Below are 18,802 nucleotides of genomic sequence, written 5' to 3' on the forward strand. Positions count from 1 at the left end.
GTGGACAGTGGGATGAGAAGACGGGAGAGTGCTGGTGAGTTTCCAGTCATCTCAGCTAGAGCAGGGGGGGTGCAGAGGGGAGGGGGTTTTGTGGGGCATCAGTCCCTCCCCTGAGCACCATGGGGGGTCGGTCATGGATTCAGGCTAGGATCACCCACCTGCCTCATCGCTCCAGTATCTGCCTCCACGGGCTTCGTGCTCCAACTTCCCAGCTGGCGAAGGCCCACAGTGGAGTCACTGCTTTCTCTACATAATCGCTGCCCAGTGAATGCTCAAGGGACTGGGGTGGGGGGCACCCTAAGGGACAGTCTGAAGGCTTAAGGAGAGGGCAGTGAGTCTGACCGAATGGGAAAGCTCCCAGAAGCTGGGCGTGGAGACCAGGCAGTGCTGTCGGACACCCTCCGGGGGCTCTGCGTTGGCGAGGCTTCCAGAGCCTGGATCTTCCACAAATACTACATTCCCTCCTCTCCATCTGCTCCACTTCCATCCAGGGGCAGTCCTGGATTACCCAGGGAATGCAAGCTGGGGAGAGGAGATAGAGGGAATTTTCAGCTACAGTTTAAACTGGTTTGCAGAATTCATAGAGTTTGCTGGATTTTCCTCTTTTTAAAAACAAACTTTCTTCTGAAACGTGGTTGGAGGCGGTGCCTCATAATTGGGATCTCCAGGGGAGATTTTGGACGAGCCCCTCCCTGTTTCCCTGGCCTCACTTCGCCAACAGAGGCACTGGCATTTCCCTCCGCTCTTCATATAAAATTGCCCAAGTCAGGCAGCTCTGCCTCGAGTATCATCAAGCTCTCTGGTTCTTCGGCTTCCTTGGTGGCTCAGATGGCAAAGAATCTGCCTGCCAATGCAGAAGACCCAGGTTTGATCCCTGGGTCAGGAAGAACCCCTGGCGGAGGAAATGGCAGTCCACTCCAGTATTCTTGCCTGGAGAATCCCATGGACAGAGGAACCTGGTGGGCTATAGTCCATGGCGTCACAAAGAGACACGATTGAGCTACTTTCACTTTTGCTGTCAAGCTCTCAGGATGACAACAGCAACTTCAATGCGTAGGTCCTTGGGGATGGCAGAGCAGGGCCAGAGGAAGAGAGATGCTTGGGGACATTTCATCATCCAAGGTCCAAGGTAGCCCATGAACAGTCAGAAGACAAGGATTCATTTACAGTATACAGAGCCCACTTCCATACTTGGGACAAACCTCTGACTTCCATCATCAGGCTGATATATTCACTCTCAGGCTCAACAGAGTCAGAAATACAGTTAACTGTCTATTCCACAAAAATGCTTGAGATCGCTGCTTTTACCTCTCAGAGAGTGGAAAGAATGAGGGCTGATAGGAGGGGAGAGTCCACACCAGCACCCAAATAAAAGAACTGCAATGTATTGAGTAACCACAGCCTCTTGGTAGGTTCACTCTGCACAGTATGAAGACTAGTGGCTGAAGGAAGGCCTGGGTACCCCTCACTTGCTGTGTGCTCCTGAGTGAGTCACCTCCCTTCTCTGAGCCTCCTACATAGCGGCTGTGCGGTGTGGTGCCGGACTCCCGCCCTCCCCAGCCTCAAGGTGCTCAGGCCCCAGCTCCTGGGAGGAGGGTTGACTGCTGATGTCTCACAGGCGAGCGCCTGTCCCACAGCCGTCCTCGGCAGAAGGGAGCCGCCGGGACCAGGGCTTAAGGCCAGTGACCGGCGGACCTGGGCTCCAGAGGCTGGGCCCCAGGACAACTCTGAAGGCAGAGAGAGCTCCAGAGCTCCTTCCCGGAGTGCAAGAGCAGCTGACGGCGGGCAGCTGCACTGCCCTTCCGGCTCTCCTGGCTCCCTCCCTCTCTCGGATGCTCCGAGAGCCCTGCTCTTTGAACACTCAGCAGGTAGCTCTCGGCATCGCAGATTCTGTTTCTCGAGGAACCCGACCCACAAAATGTGAAAGAGTCAATGTACAGAAAAGGTTCCTCCTCTGCCGCCTCTTTCTTCTTCTTCCTAATAAAGACATATTAACGTAGAGCCTGCCTGGTCTGTATCATGTCTAATTTCTGGCACCTAACAGACATTCTGTGAACGTTGGCTGCCCGAATAAATGATTAAAACGTGACTCCCACCGGTAAGAGCAACTTTCTAGAGAAGCCCATCCCACTGGTAAGACAGTGGCCCCACGGCCATCCTGCCCCTGCACGGAAGACAGCTGTGATCAGCTGCACAACACCGGCCAAGTACTCTGACAAATATATCTTCCAACCTGTCCCTCAATGTTCTTAATTCCTTCTCTTTGTTTCTTGTGTTCGTATCATTTCTTTTTCCATGTATTTTTTTAATCTCATTACTTTATCTGTTTCCTAAGCTAAATGCACATAAATGATGACTGAAATAGCATATTACATGTAATACACACCATATATACACATATACACACACACACACACACACACACACACACATATATATAGGCTGCATCCCACAGTATGTGGGATCTTAGTTTCCTGACCAGGGACTGAACCTGTGCCACCAGCAAGGGGAATGCAGGGTCTTCACCACTGGATCTCCAGGAAAGCCCCAACTCAGATCCATCTGGCAAAGGCTTCCTCTACTTGCCCCAAGCGCCACCACCCTGTCCACCACAGTTATATATTAATAAAACTCCTCACAACTAGTCCCCATTTGCTGCTTTATTCTGGATTAATCTCCACTGCAAGTGTTGCATCATTCTGAAGGGGAGACCTGAGAAAAGTCCCGGCCGGTCTGAGTCAGGCAGGGAGCGCTGAGCTGGGCGTTGTATTACTTGACTCATTCAGAGCTGTAACGTCTTGCTCAGGAAACTTGTGGAATCTCCCTCTGTGGAATTATTTTTAAATGAAGCAATTCTCATTTCCTGGGATAGGTTAAGAGGGTTCTGGCTTAAAGCAAGGAAAATAAACTTGATGGCTTAGAAAGGTTAATAAGCTTCTGTGCTCTCAAGATTTCTGTGACTCTTGTGAAGACGTACAAATGTAAAAACGGAATATCCTTTAGCTGTGGTTCCTTAAATTGCACTAGTTATAAAAAAAAATGTAAATTAAGCTCTCCCAGGTGGTAAGTTTGTCAGCTAGCAACAAAAATGGAAGACTGCGGACAAACTTAGATCAGCAGCATTTTGGGAGAAGGCACCAAAAAACCAGTGGAATTAGGGAAGAAAGGATAAATCAGAGGGCAGCAACTCTGAAGTAAACCCTGACTGAGAAGATACCATCAGCTCTGCTTTTCTGAGCAGCCGAAATAGTTGAGGAATGTAAACAACAGTAGTTTTGTTGTAACATCCATAAAAGGTGGCCAGTTGTTCTATCTTCTCCGAATGCTACTGTATTAATCTGCTGCTATTACAACCCACTACAGGCTGGGTTTCTTGAACAGCAATTTCCTCAGAGTTCTGGAGGCCAGAGGTCCACGACCACGGTGTTAGCGGGATTGCTTCTACCAGCCTCTCTCCTTGGCTTGCAGATGGCTGTGTCTCCCCCTCTTCACGTGGTCTGCCCTCCGTGTGGCTCTGTATCCTTATCTCCTCTTCTCATAAGGACACCAGTCCTAGTGGGTTAGGGTCCACCCTACCGTCCTCATTTTAACTTCATCAGCTCTTTAAAGGCCCTGCGTCCAAACACAGCCCCTTTCTGAGGTACTGAGGGTTATAACTTCAACAGGTGAATGTGGGTGGGGGGTGGGTATGGTTCAGTCCGTAAGAGCTGCCTTGTTCCCCCTTGACTATTCTTTCTGTGAGTGTCTACTCAACATTCCAGTGTATTGTCCTTGGAGAATGAGCAGACCAGTGTCCCATTTTGCGAGCTGATTCAAACCTGGCCTCAAGGCCCTCCGTGAAGCCTCCCTCTCCTCGCTCCCAGCTCTGCTGTGGGCATCCTCCAGGCCCTGTGTGCATGCTCAGTCACTTCTGTCCAGTCCAACACTGCGAGCCTGTGGACTGTAGCCCACCAGCTCCTGTCCATGGGATTCTCCTGGCTGGAATACTGGAGTGGGTAGCGATGCCCTCCTCCAGGGGATCTTCCCAACTCAGGGATCAAATGCGTGTCTCTCATGCGTCCTGCATTAGCAGGCAGGTTCTTTACCTTTGAGGGCTTCCCTGATAGCTCAGCTGGTAAAGCATCCACCTGCAATGCAGGAGACCCCAGTTCGATTCCTGGGTTGGGAAGATCCCCTGGAGAAGGGGTAGGCTACCCACTCCAGTATTCTTGGGCTTCCCTGGTGGCTCAGCTGGTACAGAATCCACCTGCAATGCAGGAGACCTGGGTTCAATCCCTGGGTTGGGAAGATCCCCTGGAGAAGGGAATGGCTACCCACTCCAGTATTCTGGCCTGAAGAACTCTATGGACTGTGTAGTCCATAGGGTCACAAAGAGGCAGACACAACTGAGTGACTTTCACTTTCTTTACCTTTACGGCTACCTGGGAAACCCTCAAGCCCTCATTCTCCCTTATTTATTTCTCTTGGCAACGCCCTCTCGCCTGCCTCCTGGGCTCCTCCGCAAGGGCCCCTTAGAGATTCCTTGTTAATGCAGACGGTGGCGCATCACTGCGGGCGGAGATCAGTGGAGACAAGGCTGCCTCACGTCCACAGTGGGCATCTCTCCAAGGCAGCATCCGCCTGCGAGCTGAGGGGAGAGGGAGAAGGGGCTGGCGGGTTTGTGGCATGGACTCAAGCTGTGTCGGAGAAGGAGAAGCCCCGGAGGCTGTGAGTAAGAGCCGGTGAGAGCCCAGTTTCCACGTTCCGCGACTGGGAAAAGGCAAGAGAAAGTCAGGACGCGCCTGACGTGGGATGACACGAGGAAGGTCCCGCTGCGGAAAGTGGTCACATGGACTTCACATGCTGGGCGGAGGCCGCTCTCCCCGAGGAGGGAGGACCTGGCAGCCGCTCAGCGCTCAGCGCGTGATGAATTGCCCTGCTGACAGGACGGTGCAGGCCTCCTCACCGGGGCCCAGGCCCCCCGCCCGCCCTCCGCGACTCCAGCAGCTGCCTGCGCTGTCCTCGGGGGGCGAGCTGAAGGCCGCTGGGGAAGAAGGAGGGACAGGCCCCCGCGGCCAGCTTCCGCAGGCAGAGGCTGCCCCCCGCTTCTGCAGCCCTGCAGGGGCCAAAGAGCAGGAGTGAATGACAAGTACGGAGGGGCGGCAGCCTCTTTGTGGCCTTTAAAACTGTTGCCCACGGGGGTGCTCGTGGTAAAAAAACTCTCCTGCCAATGCAGGAGACTTAAAGAGACACGGATTCGATCCCTGGGTGGGGAAGATCCCCTGGAGGAGGACACGGCAACCCACTCCAGTATTCTTGCCTGGAGAATCCCATGGACAGAGGAGCCTGGTGGGCTAGGGTCCATAGCCGTGCAAAGAGTCAGACGTGACTGAAGTGACTTCCCACGCTTTGTCGCACACCCACCCACCCTCGCTGGAAGGACCCCTTCTGGCTTGAAGCTTCCTCCTCAGGGTCAGATAGGGGTTCTTGCATGTTCCTGCTTTTCTACCATCTGGTCATTCTTGGCTGCTTTGCGGCCCCTCCTGCCCCTTAGAGGAGGGCGTTTCCTCAGCCTTTGCAGCCCACTTCTCTCCTCTGCCCTCTGTCCCTCTCTTCAGAAACCTCATTCCACCGTGGAGCTTCACTTTCTGCATCTCCGCAGCCCCGCCTCCCTGGAGACCTCCAGGTCTGCATTTGCAGAAGCAAGTTCCTCTAGACAAGTGATTCTCAACTTTGGCTGCTCTGATTAGAATCACGCAAGAGACTAGGTTGCACCCCCAGACTCATCACCTTAGAATCTTTGGGGGCTGACAATCAGACTTTGGTATTTTTTGAAGTCGTTTTTAATTCTCCCACCTGGAGATAGTGGTCTCTGTTCTGAGCTCCCACAGTGCTTTCATCTTTGTTCTTAGAAAACTGACACATGGTTTGTATGTTTGTTGGTTGTAAAGTCTGGCTCGGAAAACAAACTTTGGGATTCCCAGCCTTGATAGTTATCAACCATGAGACGTTTGTTCAGCCTGTTTTCTCATCTGTAAAATGGGATGCAGAGAGTAATAATACTACTTACCTCATAGGGTTTTTACAAGAAATTGAAAGCTTCGACCAGTGCCTGGCATAAAGCAGGAAATCAATAAAAGTCAACTATTACTCCCCAAATCAGCTATCATAGTTTTGAGTAGTCAGTAAGATTTGTAAATGATAAATTTGTGTCTAATCCAGTGGTTCTAGAAGCTAAGCCTTTACAAAGATCACCTGAAGAGTTTATTAGAAAACTAATTCCTGGGCCCTGTACCCAGAGTCTCTGATTCTGCAGGCTGGGGGCGGGGGGGCGGGGGGGGGGGGGGGGCTGAGCACCCGCATTTCTAACAGACCGGGGGGCGCTGCAGGTCTGAGGACCCAGGTGGGAGCATCCCTGGCCTCTTCCCCCAGCGTCCTCTCCTGCTCACCCCGTCTGCCCGAAGAGTGGCAGGAGGTCAGCTCGGCTAGAGGTCTTCTAGGGTTCCGGACACAGAGGTTGTTTTCCAGCCACCGACGTGGTTGATCATTAGTCCAACTGCCCAGGTACCAGAACTTGCCTGACTCAGACTTGGAGCAGAGTCCAGGCTGTTCCTTCTGTACCAATCAGAGCTCTTGAGGAACCGGATGGATTCTGAGGCAATAACTCAAAACCAGCTCCTATTCTGTACTGTCATGACACTTTTTAGAAGCTGTGGGTTTGTGGCAAATTGTGAGAACAGACAGAGTCTGCTCCCATTGTGATCTATGTCCTCGAAAATGGCCCTGCTTCTTTTAAAAAAAAATTTATTTTTAACTGAAGGATAATTGCTTTACAATATTGGTTTCATTTCTTTCATACATCAGGGAGGGCTTCCCTGGTGGCTCAAATGGAAAAGAATCTGCCTTCAGTGCAGGAGACTCAGGTTTGATCCCTGGGCCGGGAAGATCCCCTGAAGAAGGGAATGGCAACCCACTCCAGTACTCTTGCTGGGATGGTTCTGCAGGCAGAGGATCCTGGTGGGCTACAGTCCCTAGGGTCGCAAAGAGTCAGACACGACTGAGCGGCTGACACTTTCACTTTCACTGCCAGATATCAGCCTGAATTCGCCATAGGTGTACATATGTCCCCTCCCTCCTGAACCTCCGTCCCACCTCCCACCCTTCCCCTCGAAGGCGGGGAGAACAGACTTCTGGAGACGGACAGGGGGGAGGAAGGAGAGGGTGAGACGAACAGAGAGAGCAGCAGGGAAGCACATACACCACCGTGTGTGAAACAGATAGCCAGTGGGAACTTTCACTGTGACTCGGGGCCCTCAGACTGGTGCTCTGTACCAACCTGCTTCTGTCTTACCCTCAAGGCCCTCAGGGTACTCAGAGGTTACCCGAGCCCACCATGTACTCTAGCCCCATGGATTGAAGTCACTCCCTCAAACAGACAGTCTCTGCAAAGCCTTCAGATTACCCCTCTTTTTTTTTTTCAAATTTTCTTTTTCTTTTAATTTTTTTAAGTTTATTTATTTTAATTGGAGGCTAATTACAATATTGTAGTGGTTTTACCAGACATTCACATGAATCAGCCCCCTCTTAATGAGGCGGGGAGGGGGCACTGGCTTCTTCCTCAGACAGGCAAGAGGCCGATGTGTGGGTCTCCCCTGGGGGAGCACAGAGCTCCTTCGTGGTGCTCTTGACCCTGATTCTGGCTTCTCTAACCAGATTGCAACACCAGGCATTTAAAGCGATTTTCTTCCTAGGAAGGAGCCAGAATACAGCCACCACTGAGTCTGCCGCTGTGCCCTTGTGCTGTTTATTTGGTTTTCCCCTCCTCTGTGCAGCCAGGGTATCTATCTCATTACATTCTCCTGTTAAGCTGACTCTATTCTGTTTCCATTTTCGCTCAAGTCCATTACGCTAACTACAGTACACATTATTATCCCCTAAACAACTTTGCACAATCCGTTTTAGTGAGCAAGGTCAGGGCCCACTGAGCTGAGAGACCAGCCTTCCAGTTGGCTCCCAACCAGAAGAGCCAGCAGCCCCCTGCTTCTCAAATCAACCCTGCTCCCAGAGGGATGGCGCTTCACGTCAGTGAAGAATGTATTAATTAAAGGAAATGAAAATGTGCTCATTTGTTGTAATGAATTTAGCTCTTGCAGGCCATTTTCTTCGGGGTGGCCTGCCTGGAAGATGTGCTGAAAAGAACCAAAGGGAAAAAAGACATTAAGTTCGTAACGGCCTTCAGAGACCTGCTTTTCACCACACTGGCTTTTCCGATATCCACAGTAAGTTACAAAGACATGCAGGTGATATAATGCACACGTCATATGGACCAAGGCTTCTCCTAGGCAGCAAGAGCCCATTACTGTAATCCATAGCAACTGTATTTGCATAAATGGCCCGAGGACTGCATAGGACTGCATTTCACTGCCCAGTGTCTTGGGGAAATAAGACACATCACTGCCAAGATTTATCATTAGCGTTTGTATCTTTGTGAATGTTTGATACGAGATCCTTATTATTGTCGGGCAGGGAATTCTAAAGGACCTTTCTTAGCCAAAATACAACCAAGATAACCTTGGTTCCACTGGGATGATGGGAATGGAGGGTGTTAAAGAGGGAGATGAGTAACTTGCCTTTGATACATCTGGTTTCACTTGAACAATAAGCATTTGTTACTTTTGCAATTGGAAACCATTTTTCTAAAAAAGGTATGAAACCTTTCAAAGCTGACATTTTGAGAGGAGAGAGACAGTCTGTCTGAAATACCTGGGGTGGGACCCACAGTGGGTGGTGCCTCATGCATTTTGTTGAATGAATGGACATTGGGAAAAAGCAAGACGTATGCAAGGGACAGTTGTAGCTGTCCACATTTCTACAACATCAATCACAATTTCATTCATTAGTTAGAATGAAAACAAACTGAAGCCAGGCACACCAGCGGCCCAGCAGGGCCTGTCATGAAAAATGACTATCTCCTTCCACCTGTCATCGACCTGCTTCCTACAGTATTGAGACTTTAAACTTAAATCCAGAATGAAACTCTCCAAGCACTAACAAGGTCTCAGACAGCAGAGCAAGTACTGGCATTCCAATCTCACTTTGCAGGACACCTCCTCCTCCACCCTCAAAAACCTTCTAAAGGCCAAGTTGCTTAACAATGGAGTTTATTCATTTTTTTTTTAAGACTTAGAAATTGAGCCTTTGGAATTTAAGGAGATAGGACGATCAGAAGATTAATAGTTTTTTTTTTTTTTTTTCATCTCTGCATTGATTTTGTAGCATGGAAGACAGAGACTTTGAAAAGATAGCCAAGGGGTACAAGAGGATGGAGATCAATCCAGAGTTCTGAGCAAGAAAGAGATCCAACTGTCAGTTAACTAGCTTAGTGGATTATCCTGGAGGCTTGTCAGTTATCCACCCCCCCAAACCCCTCCACCCTCGAGCCCAGTCTTCCTGCTTTCCCTGGCCACACCTACCTAGAGAGTGGGCAAGCCATGTATAAGGCTTAGCTACTCCATTTGGCTGCTTTCAGGCCTCCTGGGGAAGTTTAGAGAAGAGAGAAGTCATTGGTCAAAATGAAATGACTTAATGGTCTGCGAATCCTGTTTCTCTACATCCTCTCTGCCTGCCACAATGACAACTGATTCCTAACGCTCTGAAGTCCCCAGAGACTGGGCATTGTAATTCTATGATAAATAATTTTTTCCTTCATTTAATAATTCTATATAAGAATGTATCTTTAAAACTGGTATCTATTTTTATTTTGATATGTTTTCTTGACTATCTTAGGAAGCTCCGATTGAAAATAAACCTAATGGTGCTATTTTTCTGTTCTATTTTGCAGTTTGTATTTCTGTCATTCTGGATTCTCTTTCTCTACGACAGAGAACTCGTTTACCCTAAGGTCCTAGATACCATCTTTCCAGTGTGGTTGAATCATGCAATGGTGAGTAAAAGGCAAATTTAGTGAATCCTGAAAAGCAATAGACTCTGTTCTGAGAATTCCAAGTGCCTCATTTATGTTTCCAAGCTTCTCAACCCCCAGCATCCCGTTCACTCCTCCCTCTTCATCCTGTCACTGTTTATTTAAAGAGCATTGAGAATATGAAATGAACAAAAAGTGGTGCTGTAATCAGAGTCACTGAGAGCAGATGGGATGTCCAGGCAAAATTCTTTGCCAAGTTGCTTAAGAAGTCATTGAAAAGACATGAAATCATAAGGACAGGCAACTTCTTGGAGGTTCCAGTCCTGAAAGAGAAGCAACTTCAGCAAATATTAATAACATGTAATGAGATTCCTACCTAAGAATTGAATCAAGCAAGCTTTAAAATTAATCCATCCTGAATGTTAACTAGACTTACTGTGGTGAACATTTTACAATACATACAAACATCAGATCATTATGTTGTACTCCTGAAACTAATATGTAATTCATGTCAGTTATACTTAAACACCTCCCCCACCAAACCACCCAAATGTCCAAAGCATATGTCACAGCTCAGAAGTAATTTCTCAGCCGATACCTGATCAGGAACATTTATCACAAATGTTCTGCATAGTTCTGTTTCCCATTTGATTTTTTTATTCACGCATTTATTTTTGAGGAGCTGAGGAGTAAACAGGACTTGTTCTGAGTTATTCAGGTCACAGTATCTGGATACCAGTGACAGTGGCCTGGACAAGCAGAGCTGAAGGCGGACTGCTCAGGTCTAGGATGAAGGAGGAGGTCTGAGTCATGGGCACCACATGCACGAAGTAATCATTCAGAGTGCTTGCTCCACTTCTCAATATTTACAAAATGTGTTTCCACATTAGTCAGGAGTTCAGAAGGAGGTCCGAGAGGTCTGTGAAGCAAATGACATTTAAAAACCTCCGGGAAATCACAAGGGAGGAGCGTGTCAAGGCGAAAGGAGAAGGGGGTAGCAGAGGAGGAGATGGTTAGATAGCATCACTGACTCAATGGACATGAATTTGAGCAAACTCCGGAAGATAGTGGAGGACAGAGGCCCCTGGCATGCTGTAGTCCAAGGGGTCACAAGGAGTCAGACTTGACTGAGCAACTGACCATCAGCAACAAAGTATGCCAAGGCTCCTCGGGTTCATAAACTTCCTTCTACCCTCAACTTTTCCACTGTCTCAAAACTTACATGATTAGCAGTTTGGAAAAGCGATTCAGTCCACTAACTCTGCTCCACCACGTGGCCTGCCCCTTAGGAAAAAGAACATACTTTCACTTTAAATATGTTTCACTTTAAATATGTATCAGTGAGATACTAATTATTAACTAAGGTATATGATTCCCATTTCATTTAGAGTTCAGGACCAAAAGCTATGTATTAAATAAATCCCAGCTCTCAGAGACCCCTCCTACAACCTTCTTTTTGTCAGATCACCTCCTCACCTTCCCAGCTTCCCATGAGAATTAATCTGAAACCCTTACACAGGGAATATTCTGAATATTTTATGGCATTTACACTATGTTAAATGGACTTCCCAGGATGCTCAGTGGTAAAGAATCAGCCTGCCAATCTGGGAGACACAGGAGATGTAGATTCAGCCCCTGGGTCAGGAAGATCCCCTGGAGGAAGAAATGGCAACCCTCTCCAGTATTCTTGCCTGGGAAATCCCATGGACAGAGGGGCCTGGCAGGTTACAGTCCATAGGGTCAAAAAGAGTAGGACATGACTAAGAACGTGTGCACACACACACACGCTGTGGTAAGCCTCTTCCTCAAATAGGAGCCTATTTAATTCACACAAATTTCTTTGAATAACAACTACAATCCTGACTTTTTTTCCAAATTAAAAAAATACTCAGAAAATTAAAGTGATTTACCTGGGGCCACTGAACCCATAAGTGGGACAGTATTTAAATCCAAAGCTGATTCACACTTCATCACCTTATATTATAGTAAGTGCAGAACTTTCGGTTCGATCTGGTTTCATAATTCACCAGGCAATCAAAAAGGATGTCACTTTGCTTGATTAACATAGCAAAGTGAGAATTCTCACTTAAAAAAATCCAAAACCCCCATCTGCCTGCTAATAAGCCAAAGCACTACTTAAGAAAATGAAGCTATTTGAGACAACTGACTGAGCTAGACGTTACTGAAATAAAAAGGCAGAGTAGTGAAAGTATCTTTTATCTGGAGCCAAACACATATATCAAATAAATACCTTTTCAAGGTTTTCTTAGCCCAGCTAGTAGTTTTCCTACATCAATTTCAAGCTTCCTACCTCTTTGGGGTACCATTTTCCCACTTGCAAGTAAAGTTAGGTTTCTTCCAAATAGTTGTGATGGTGATGCCCAGCACTTGTGAGCTTGCTAAACAGCCATATGGATTTTTGGTACTTTTGGAAGCAGACAGCTTGATAATGTACATCCTATCTATCATTTAATTAGCAAGGCAGATGCTATACAACAGAGAACATAAAATAGTTGCATACCTTCACAACTGGGCATTTCTTTTGACCCTGCTTCTTGACTTTTGGCCAGTCAGGTAACCCGAATCCTTTAAAGTGAAAGGGCTAGGGTCAAAAAAGGTGGGATGAAAGTGAAAAAGAGAGCAAAAAAGGCAACCTGCCCTGGGTCAGACACGGACTCTTCTGTGATTCTGTTAATTTAATTGGAGGATCTATCAAGAGAGCCATTTCTAGTGAAAATGTTGCTGTCAGCAAAACCAGCGTCGGGGACTCCCTGTGGGGTCATCGCCAAACATCCAGGCTTCCTTTTTCGTGTCTGACCCGCATCCAGTGTGCTCATGACTGCCTCTCATCACTCTCCCCCAGCCTGTAACCCTTACTCTGGACATTTTCTGTCCTCAGTATTAAAGTCTCCTGGTCCGTGGCCTCAAGGAATGCTCTCTGTTAATTTTCTAAATACTGGTATAAAAGAATACAGAAATGACTGTTACTGGGTTAATTTGTTAACACTTCCTACATTTTAACAGTGTCCTTGCATGAAAACTCAAGTGAGTAAATACCCAGAAACCACCACCGTGGTGGCCAAAGTGATGATGGGTAGTCAGACCAGACATTGGTCTAGTTGCCTCCACGTGGGGCTGGGCCTGGCCTTAAAAGGAGCCGGTATTGTTCCTTTTTTTTTTCCTTCCACAGTATAAGAATTTCTACTGTGCAAAACCAGTGTTATGCTTTCCTGAAAGGGTCTTTCATTTCACAATAGCATTTATGTTTGCTATTCCTTAGCTTTGGAATATTCTTCCTGTTGCCATTTGCATTGCTGCCCTGGGTTTTATGAGTAATATTTGTCAAATTAAGAAATACTGCTCTCCCTTTTGACACTGCATTTGAAACCTTTATGTTTCAAGTCTTTGGTCTCTTTCCTGCCTAACCCCTCTAGTTCATTATAGACTTGCCATTGCAGTAAGACTGTTTGAAGCTGATCATCATCTTTAATTGACATTTTTATATCCTTGCTGTATATTCAAACCAAACAGCAACATCAGTGAAATGCCTACATCCATCATGGTCAGGCTGCCTTATTTGAAGTAGATCAACCCGACTGTTTTATTGCTAAGCATTCTCCAGTCTTCATGAAAGAAGGGAAAGAACAACAAAGTATTCCACCAGGTTTTGCCAGGAAAACATTAACTCCTCAGGTATTATCTAAATGACTACTAAAGATAGAACCAGAAAAGACAGATTTAAATAGCAGGAAGAGGACTCAGTAACTGAGGAAACAGTTAGATCCTAACCTGGGGTATCTGGGGAACTTAGGTCTCAAGAAATCAACCTACATCATTCAGGTTTCTCCAAATGAAAAGTGAAAATATCAGCAAACCCCCTCCCAGAGGCCCTTTACATTTGAAAATACCACATGATTATTGAGCATGTGTATATAAGCACCTTGTAAACTACCAAGGGCTGCATAAATATCAATAGTTGTTATCATGTAAGACACTCCGTCCATGATCACAGAGCTTTAGAACTGAAAAGCCTTCATTTACATTAATGGAGATTTCAAAACAATCTGTTCTTATGAGATAGGCCTTATCTTGGCTCTTTAAATTGGAGTAAATACCAAATCCAGCTACCTAGTTATTTAACATGTTGTCATTTATTCATCTGAAAAGACAGTGAAGTAGTGATCATATGGATAACACCATGACAGATATCTGACAAGAGTTTTGACTTCCAGCACCCTTAAATCCTGTTGAACCTTGTATACATGCACAAAGCTGAGCTAATAGAGATAACAGTTATACTAATACATAGGTGGTTTTGTGCAGCGGTATGTGATAACCGTCAAGTGGACAAGGGAGATGGGAGGGCTGCTCTGCCCCATGTGTCCCAGCCTGGCTGAGGGTCATGACTGGGCAACCTGGAAAGCCTCTGAGCCCTGTCTGAGAGCTTGCTGGGGAAGCAAAATGTCAAGGAAGTGAAACTCCAATCCTTCCAGTTTCCTCCTCATTTACAGCTTGTAAGACCTTGTCCATCACTAAATTCAGGCTCAGTTTCAGAGTTTTCTCTCCCACCTGTAAGCTTGGTGTGAAGCTGTTGGGCTGCCAGGTAGAGGCAGGTGAGTCCTGCTGAGTATAGAAAGAAGGTAGGTGAGTCCTGCTGAGTATAGAAAGAAGGCAGGTGAGTCCTGCTGAGTATAGAAAGAAGGTAGGTGAGTCCTGCTGAGTATAGAAAGAAGGTCACCTGTGGGAACATCAGTATCAAACAGCCACCCTTTGTCCTCAACATTACAAGCCCCTCACCCATGCCTCCCTGGTTCCTCACCCCAGCTTTTCTGGGCAGAGGAGACCCACAATCTAGGTATCTCTGGATAGCTCAGTGGTTTTCAGCCTTTAGGAAATAGAACCCTTTGTGAATCTGAGGAAATCTATGAACTCTTTCCCAAGGAAAGCCCAAATAACCACAAAATTTTATGCAGACTTGTAGAAGGCTCATAGACCCTCAAAGTTCCATTTATGGATCTCAGATTAAAAGTTCCTGATATAACTGAACATATACTTGAAAAGCGGTCAAGTAAAAACGTCACTGTAAGATGATCACTGGGTTTGCAGTGGTGAGCTCTGGTGATTTGCACAAGAGAATTTTGATGAAGGGGGCCAAGGAGAGCATTGGTATTGCTGTATCTTAGTTTCCTGCTGCTACTGTGACAAATGAACACAAACTTAATGACTTAAAACAGTACAAATTATTATTTTATAGTTCTAGAGGTCAGAAGTTCAAGGGGCTTCCCTCGCAGCTCAGTTGGTAAAGAATCTGCCTGCAATGCAGGAGACCTGGGTTTGATTTCTGGGTTGGAAAGATCCCCTGGAGAAGGAAATGGCAACCCACTCCAGTACTCTTGCCTGGAGAATCCCATGGATGGGGAGCCTGGCGGGCTACAGTCCGTGGGGTCGCAAGAGTCGGATATGACTTAGCAACTAAACCACACGTTCAAAACGGGTCTTAAATGGGATAAACTCAAGGTGTCAGCAGCAGCACTCCTCCTGGAAGCTCTAGAGCAGAGTCTGTTTCCATGCCTTGCCCATCTACAGTTCTGCCTGGCATTCCTTGGTCCACGGTCTCCTCCTCCTTCACATCTTTTGCACCATTAAATTCTTAAATCTCCTCTGAACATTTTGTACTCCAGACCAAGTCCACGTTAGAAAGAGAAGCTGTGACTGCCAACAATGACCAGAGGATGGTGTTGGGAAATAACTTGTCATGTGACTCTGGAGAGGGAAGAGCCGCTCTAGCCAAGCCAATGACTGGATGTGTCAACGCTGTAACCACAGGAAAGATCCTTTTTCAGAGCCCTGTCTTAAAGCTCCCGGGCAAAAATGAAACTAGAATCATTCATCACACTTTGATATTTACGTGGGTAATTTTTCAGGTTTGATCACTACAGTGTTATTTATAAGTTGTCCTCTTGCTTTAAAATACCTTTTTCTTTCCATTCACCTCCTAATCTAAGGTAGATTAGGCTCTCCAATGGGACTAGAGAAACACTGAGAAGTTAAATGAATGCTTAAAGCTCAGCAGTGAAATCAGAAGCTAAGCTGGGATTAGAAGGCAGAGTGAGTGAGTAAGGACAATGAAGCCATCTTGCCCCTCAGGAAGTCTTAAGGTAAACAGAGGAGATTCTGGTAATGAACTTCCAAAGGATTACCAGTCCACTTAAAGGTTTATATAACTAGAACCGAGCAATCACAGTGCCTGCTTTCTTCATCACTTGAGAGCAGGAACCGGAATGGTGAAAGTATAACTTTTTTTTTTTTAATCCCAATTCAGAGAACTTCCAATGTGTGCTAAAGAGTAACTTGCTTTTACAATCCAGTGATGCTCTATCAAGGGGCTGCTGTTTAAATAGAAGGACACCAGAAGAAAATACATCCCAATTTCAAAATCAAGGTCAAAGATTTTTAATGATCAAAAATTATACATGTCTTCTAAGAAGTTACTGGGAATTTGAATAATTGAAACCATTTGGTGCCCTTGAGGATTTGCTAGCAGGCCTCCCCTCCTGTGTGATGTAATTAATCCCTACTTCATGGCAGCCATGTGCCATACCAACAAGAGGATGCTAGAGAATAACCAGGATGGAGAAACTCACAACAGAAGATCCTAAACCTCTCTGAAATTCCAAGACAAATAAATAGAATCTAAGTAGGTTCAGTTCAGTTCAGTTCAGTTGTTCAGTCGTGTCCAACTCTTTGCAACCCCATGGACTGCAGCATGCCAGGCTTCCCTGCCCATCACCACCTCCCAGAGCTTACTCAAACTCATGTCCATTAAGTCGGTGATGCCATTTAACCATCTCATCCTCTGTCATCCCCTTTTCCTCCTGTCTTCAATCTTTCCCAGCATCAAAGTCTTTTCAAACGTGTCAGTTCTTCGCATCAGGTGGCCAAAGTATTGGAGTTTCAGCTTCAGCATCAGTCCTCCCAATAAATATTCAGGGCTGATTTTCTTCAGAATGGACTGTTTGGATCTCCTTACTGTCCAAGGGACTCTCAAGAGTCTTCTCCAACACCCAGTTCAAAAGCATCAATTCTTCAGCACCCAGATTTCTTTATAGTCCAACTCTCACATCCATACATGACTACTAGAAAAACTAAAGCTTTGACTAGATAGACCTAAATAAGTAGGGGAGTGTTAAAGTCCCATGATCTCAGAACAGAAGTGAAAATGCCCACGAGCAGCCTGCTGGAGGGTGGGAGAGCCTTCTCTGATAGATCTGAATGGACATCCCCTTCCTGATTAGGGAGCCAGAGCAGAAAAGCCCCTTCATGCTTCTAGTTGCTTCGTAACAGCTGCAAACAGGGAGCTGCTGACAGACTCTCAACCAGCGCCCACATCTCTTTCCCTGGTCTCTTCATCGTCTCTGCCTACAGAGCAATCACTTGTGCCTAACTGGGAACTGAGCCTCTCCAAGTCCTCTAATCTTACTCTCACCTCCAGGTCTTTGGATTACCAACCAGCAGATGATTTCTGTGAGCTTCCTTGGTGACTCAGTGGTAAAGAACTAACCTGCCGGTGCAGGAGATGCTAAGTCCATCCCTGGGTCGGGAAGGTCCCCTGGAGGAGGAAATGGCAACCACTGCAGTATTCTCGCCTGGGAAATCCCATGAACAGAAAAGTCTGGTGGGCTACAGTCCATTGGGTTGCAAAATGTCACATACGACTTAGCAACTAAACCACAACAACAACAAGATGTTTTCTATAGAGAATTATCTAGTCTATTTGATGGTGATTCCACTTGCCCACATGTTATACACCCATCACATGGTTTTCTAGCTCTCATATGCTTATATTCAAAGTTTTGAATTCCCAGCCCTGCCCTCCATCCCTCCCAACTCAATGGGCACATTCATGTATATATAGGTACTTGTTTGCCAGCTGCTTCCTAAATCTCAACAGCTCTTCCAACCCACCCTAACTTACTTACCAGCTTCATCCCTTTTCTATCACCTTCATGTATTCACTAGGCTCATTTATTTTCTCTAAAAGTTTATATTTAGAGCAAAGCTGAAGAGGAGTGAGAACATGGAGATGAGAATGAGCTCTTTCTCTAGGGACATAGGGAGTTTTTGAGTGTTGAGCCATGTGAGACAGGGGTGACTGCCAGAGTCGACGAAAGTATGAGCAAAAGGTTTGCTCAAAGAGAAGATCCTGCTCTTACTCAGCGATTCTACACTGAGTGCTAAGTGTATATGCAGTCTTTTAATACTGGTCTGGCAGCCAAAATGGCCCAGATGCCATTAAAGAGCATCTCCGTTAAGATAAAAATCTATAGGCATGTAGTGCACACTCCACCTATTCACTCAAAGAATCAGCTATCTAATTATGAATGTTTAATAACAGAATAAAAACTTGATGTTAGAAATAAGGCTGCTGATCAGGAGCAAGAGGCCATGGCCATTGCTTGAAAATACCGTTTTTGCTATTGTTTTAGGACATGTGACTAACAGACAATAATATAGTGATATTTCCCTTTTTACCCAATTCGTGCTTGACATTCTTTTGTAGCAGTGATTGGCAGAGATACTAAAATACTTAACCTATCAAACAGTATTTAATAAAAGTCTTTTGTCTCCAATCAACCCAGGGAGTTTAGTTTGAGGCTTATCTGTGGGAACATTTTAATTAATATGCATACTTTTTCTGACATATTTTAAAATACTTTGCCAACCTAATAATGTCAGAGTTAGTGGCATTAAAATATCACAGTGATCACAGACATTGTAAGCTTAGCAAAAAAGGTGCTTAAGAAATATTTGTTGAATGATATTTGACAACTGGAATATTAAGCTGCATATCCAATGGAAATGACACTTAATATCTTTTGAGACAGTGACTTTTAGAGCTTG

At 46.1% G+C, this 18,802-nt stretch overlaps 1 protein-coding gene across 2 annotated transcripts in view; it reads left to right on the forward strand.

Annotated features, from left to right (window-relative positions):
• Window positions 1-18,802, forward strand: part of LOC122697598 (androgen dependent TFPI regulating protein) — a 66,691-nt gene that overhangs the window by 6,320 nt on the left and 41,569 nt on the right. For both annotated transcript variants that reach the window (XM_043908547.1, XM_043908546.1), the window contains exons 2-3: window positions 8,124-8,258; window positions 9,821-9,922. In XM_043908547.1, coding sequence (XP_043764482.1) covers window positions 8,124-8,258; window positions 9,821-9,922 — 237 coding nt within the window. The remainder of the gene's footprint in view (window positions 1-8,123; window positions 8,259-9,820; window positions 9,923-18,802) is intronic.

This window comes from Cervus elaphus, chromosome 7 (assembly GCF_910594005.1).
Source record: "Cervus elaphus chromosome 7, mCerEla1.1, whole genome shotgun sequence".
In the NCBI taxonomy this organism is placed as follows: Eukaryota; Metazoa; Chordata; class Mammalia; order Artiodactyla; family Cervidae; genus Cervus; species Cervus elaphus.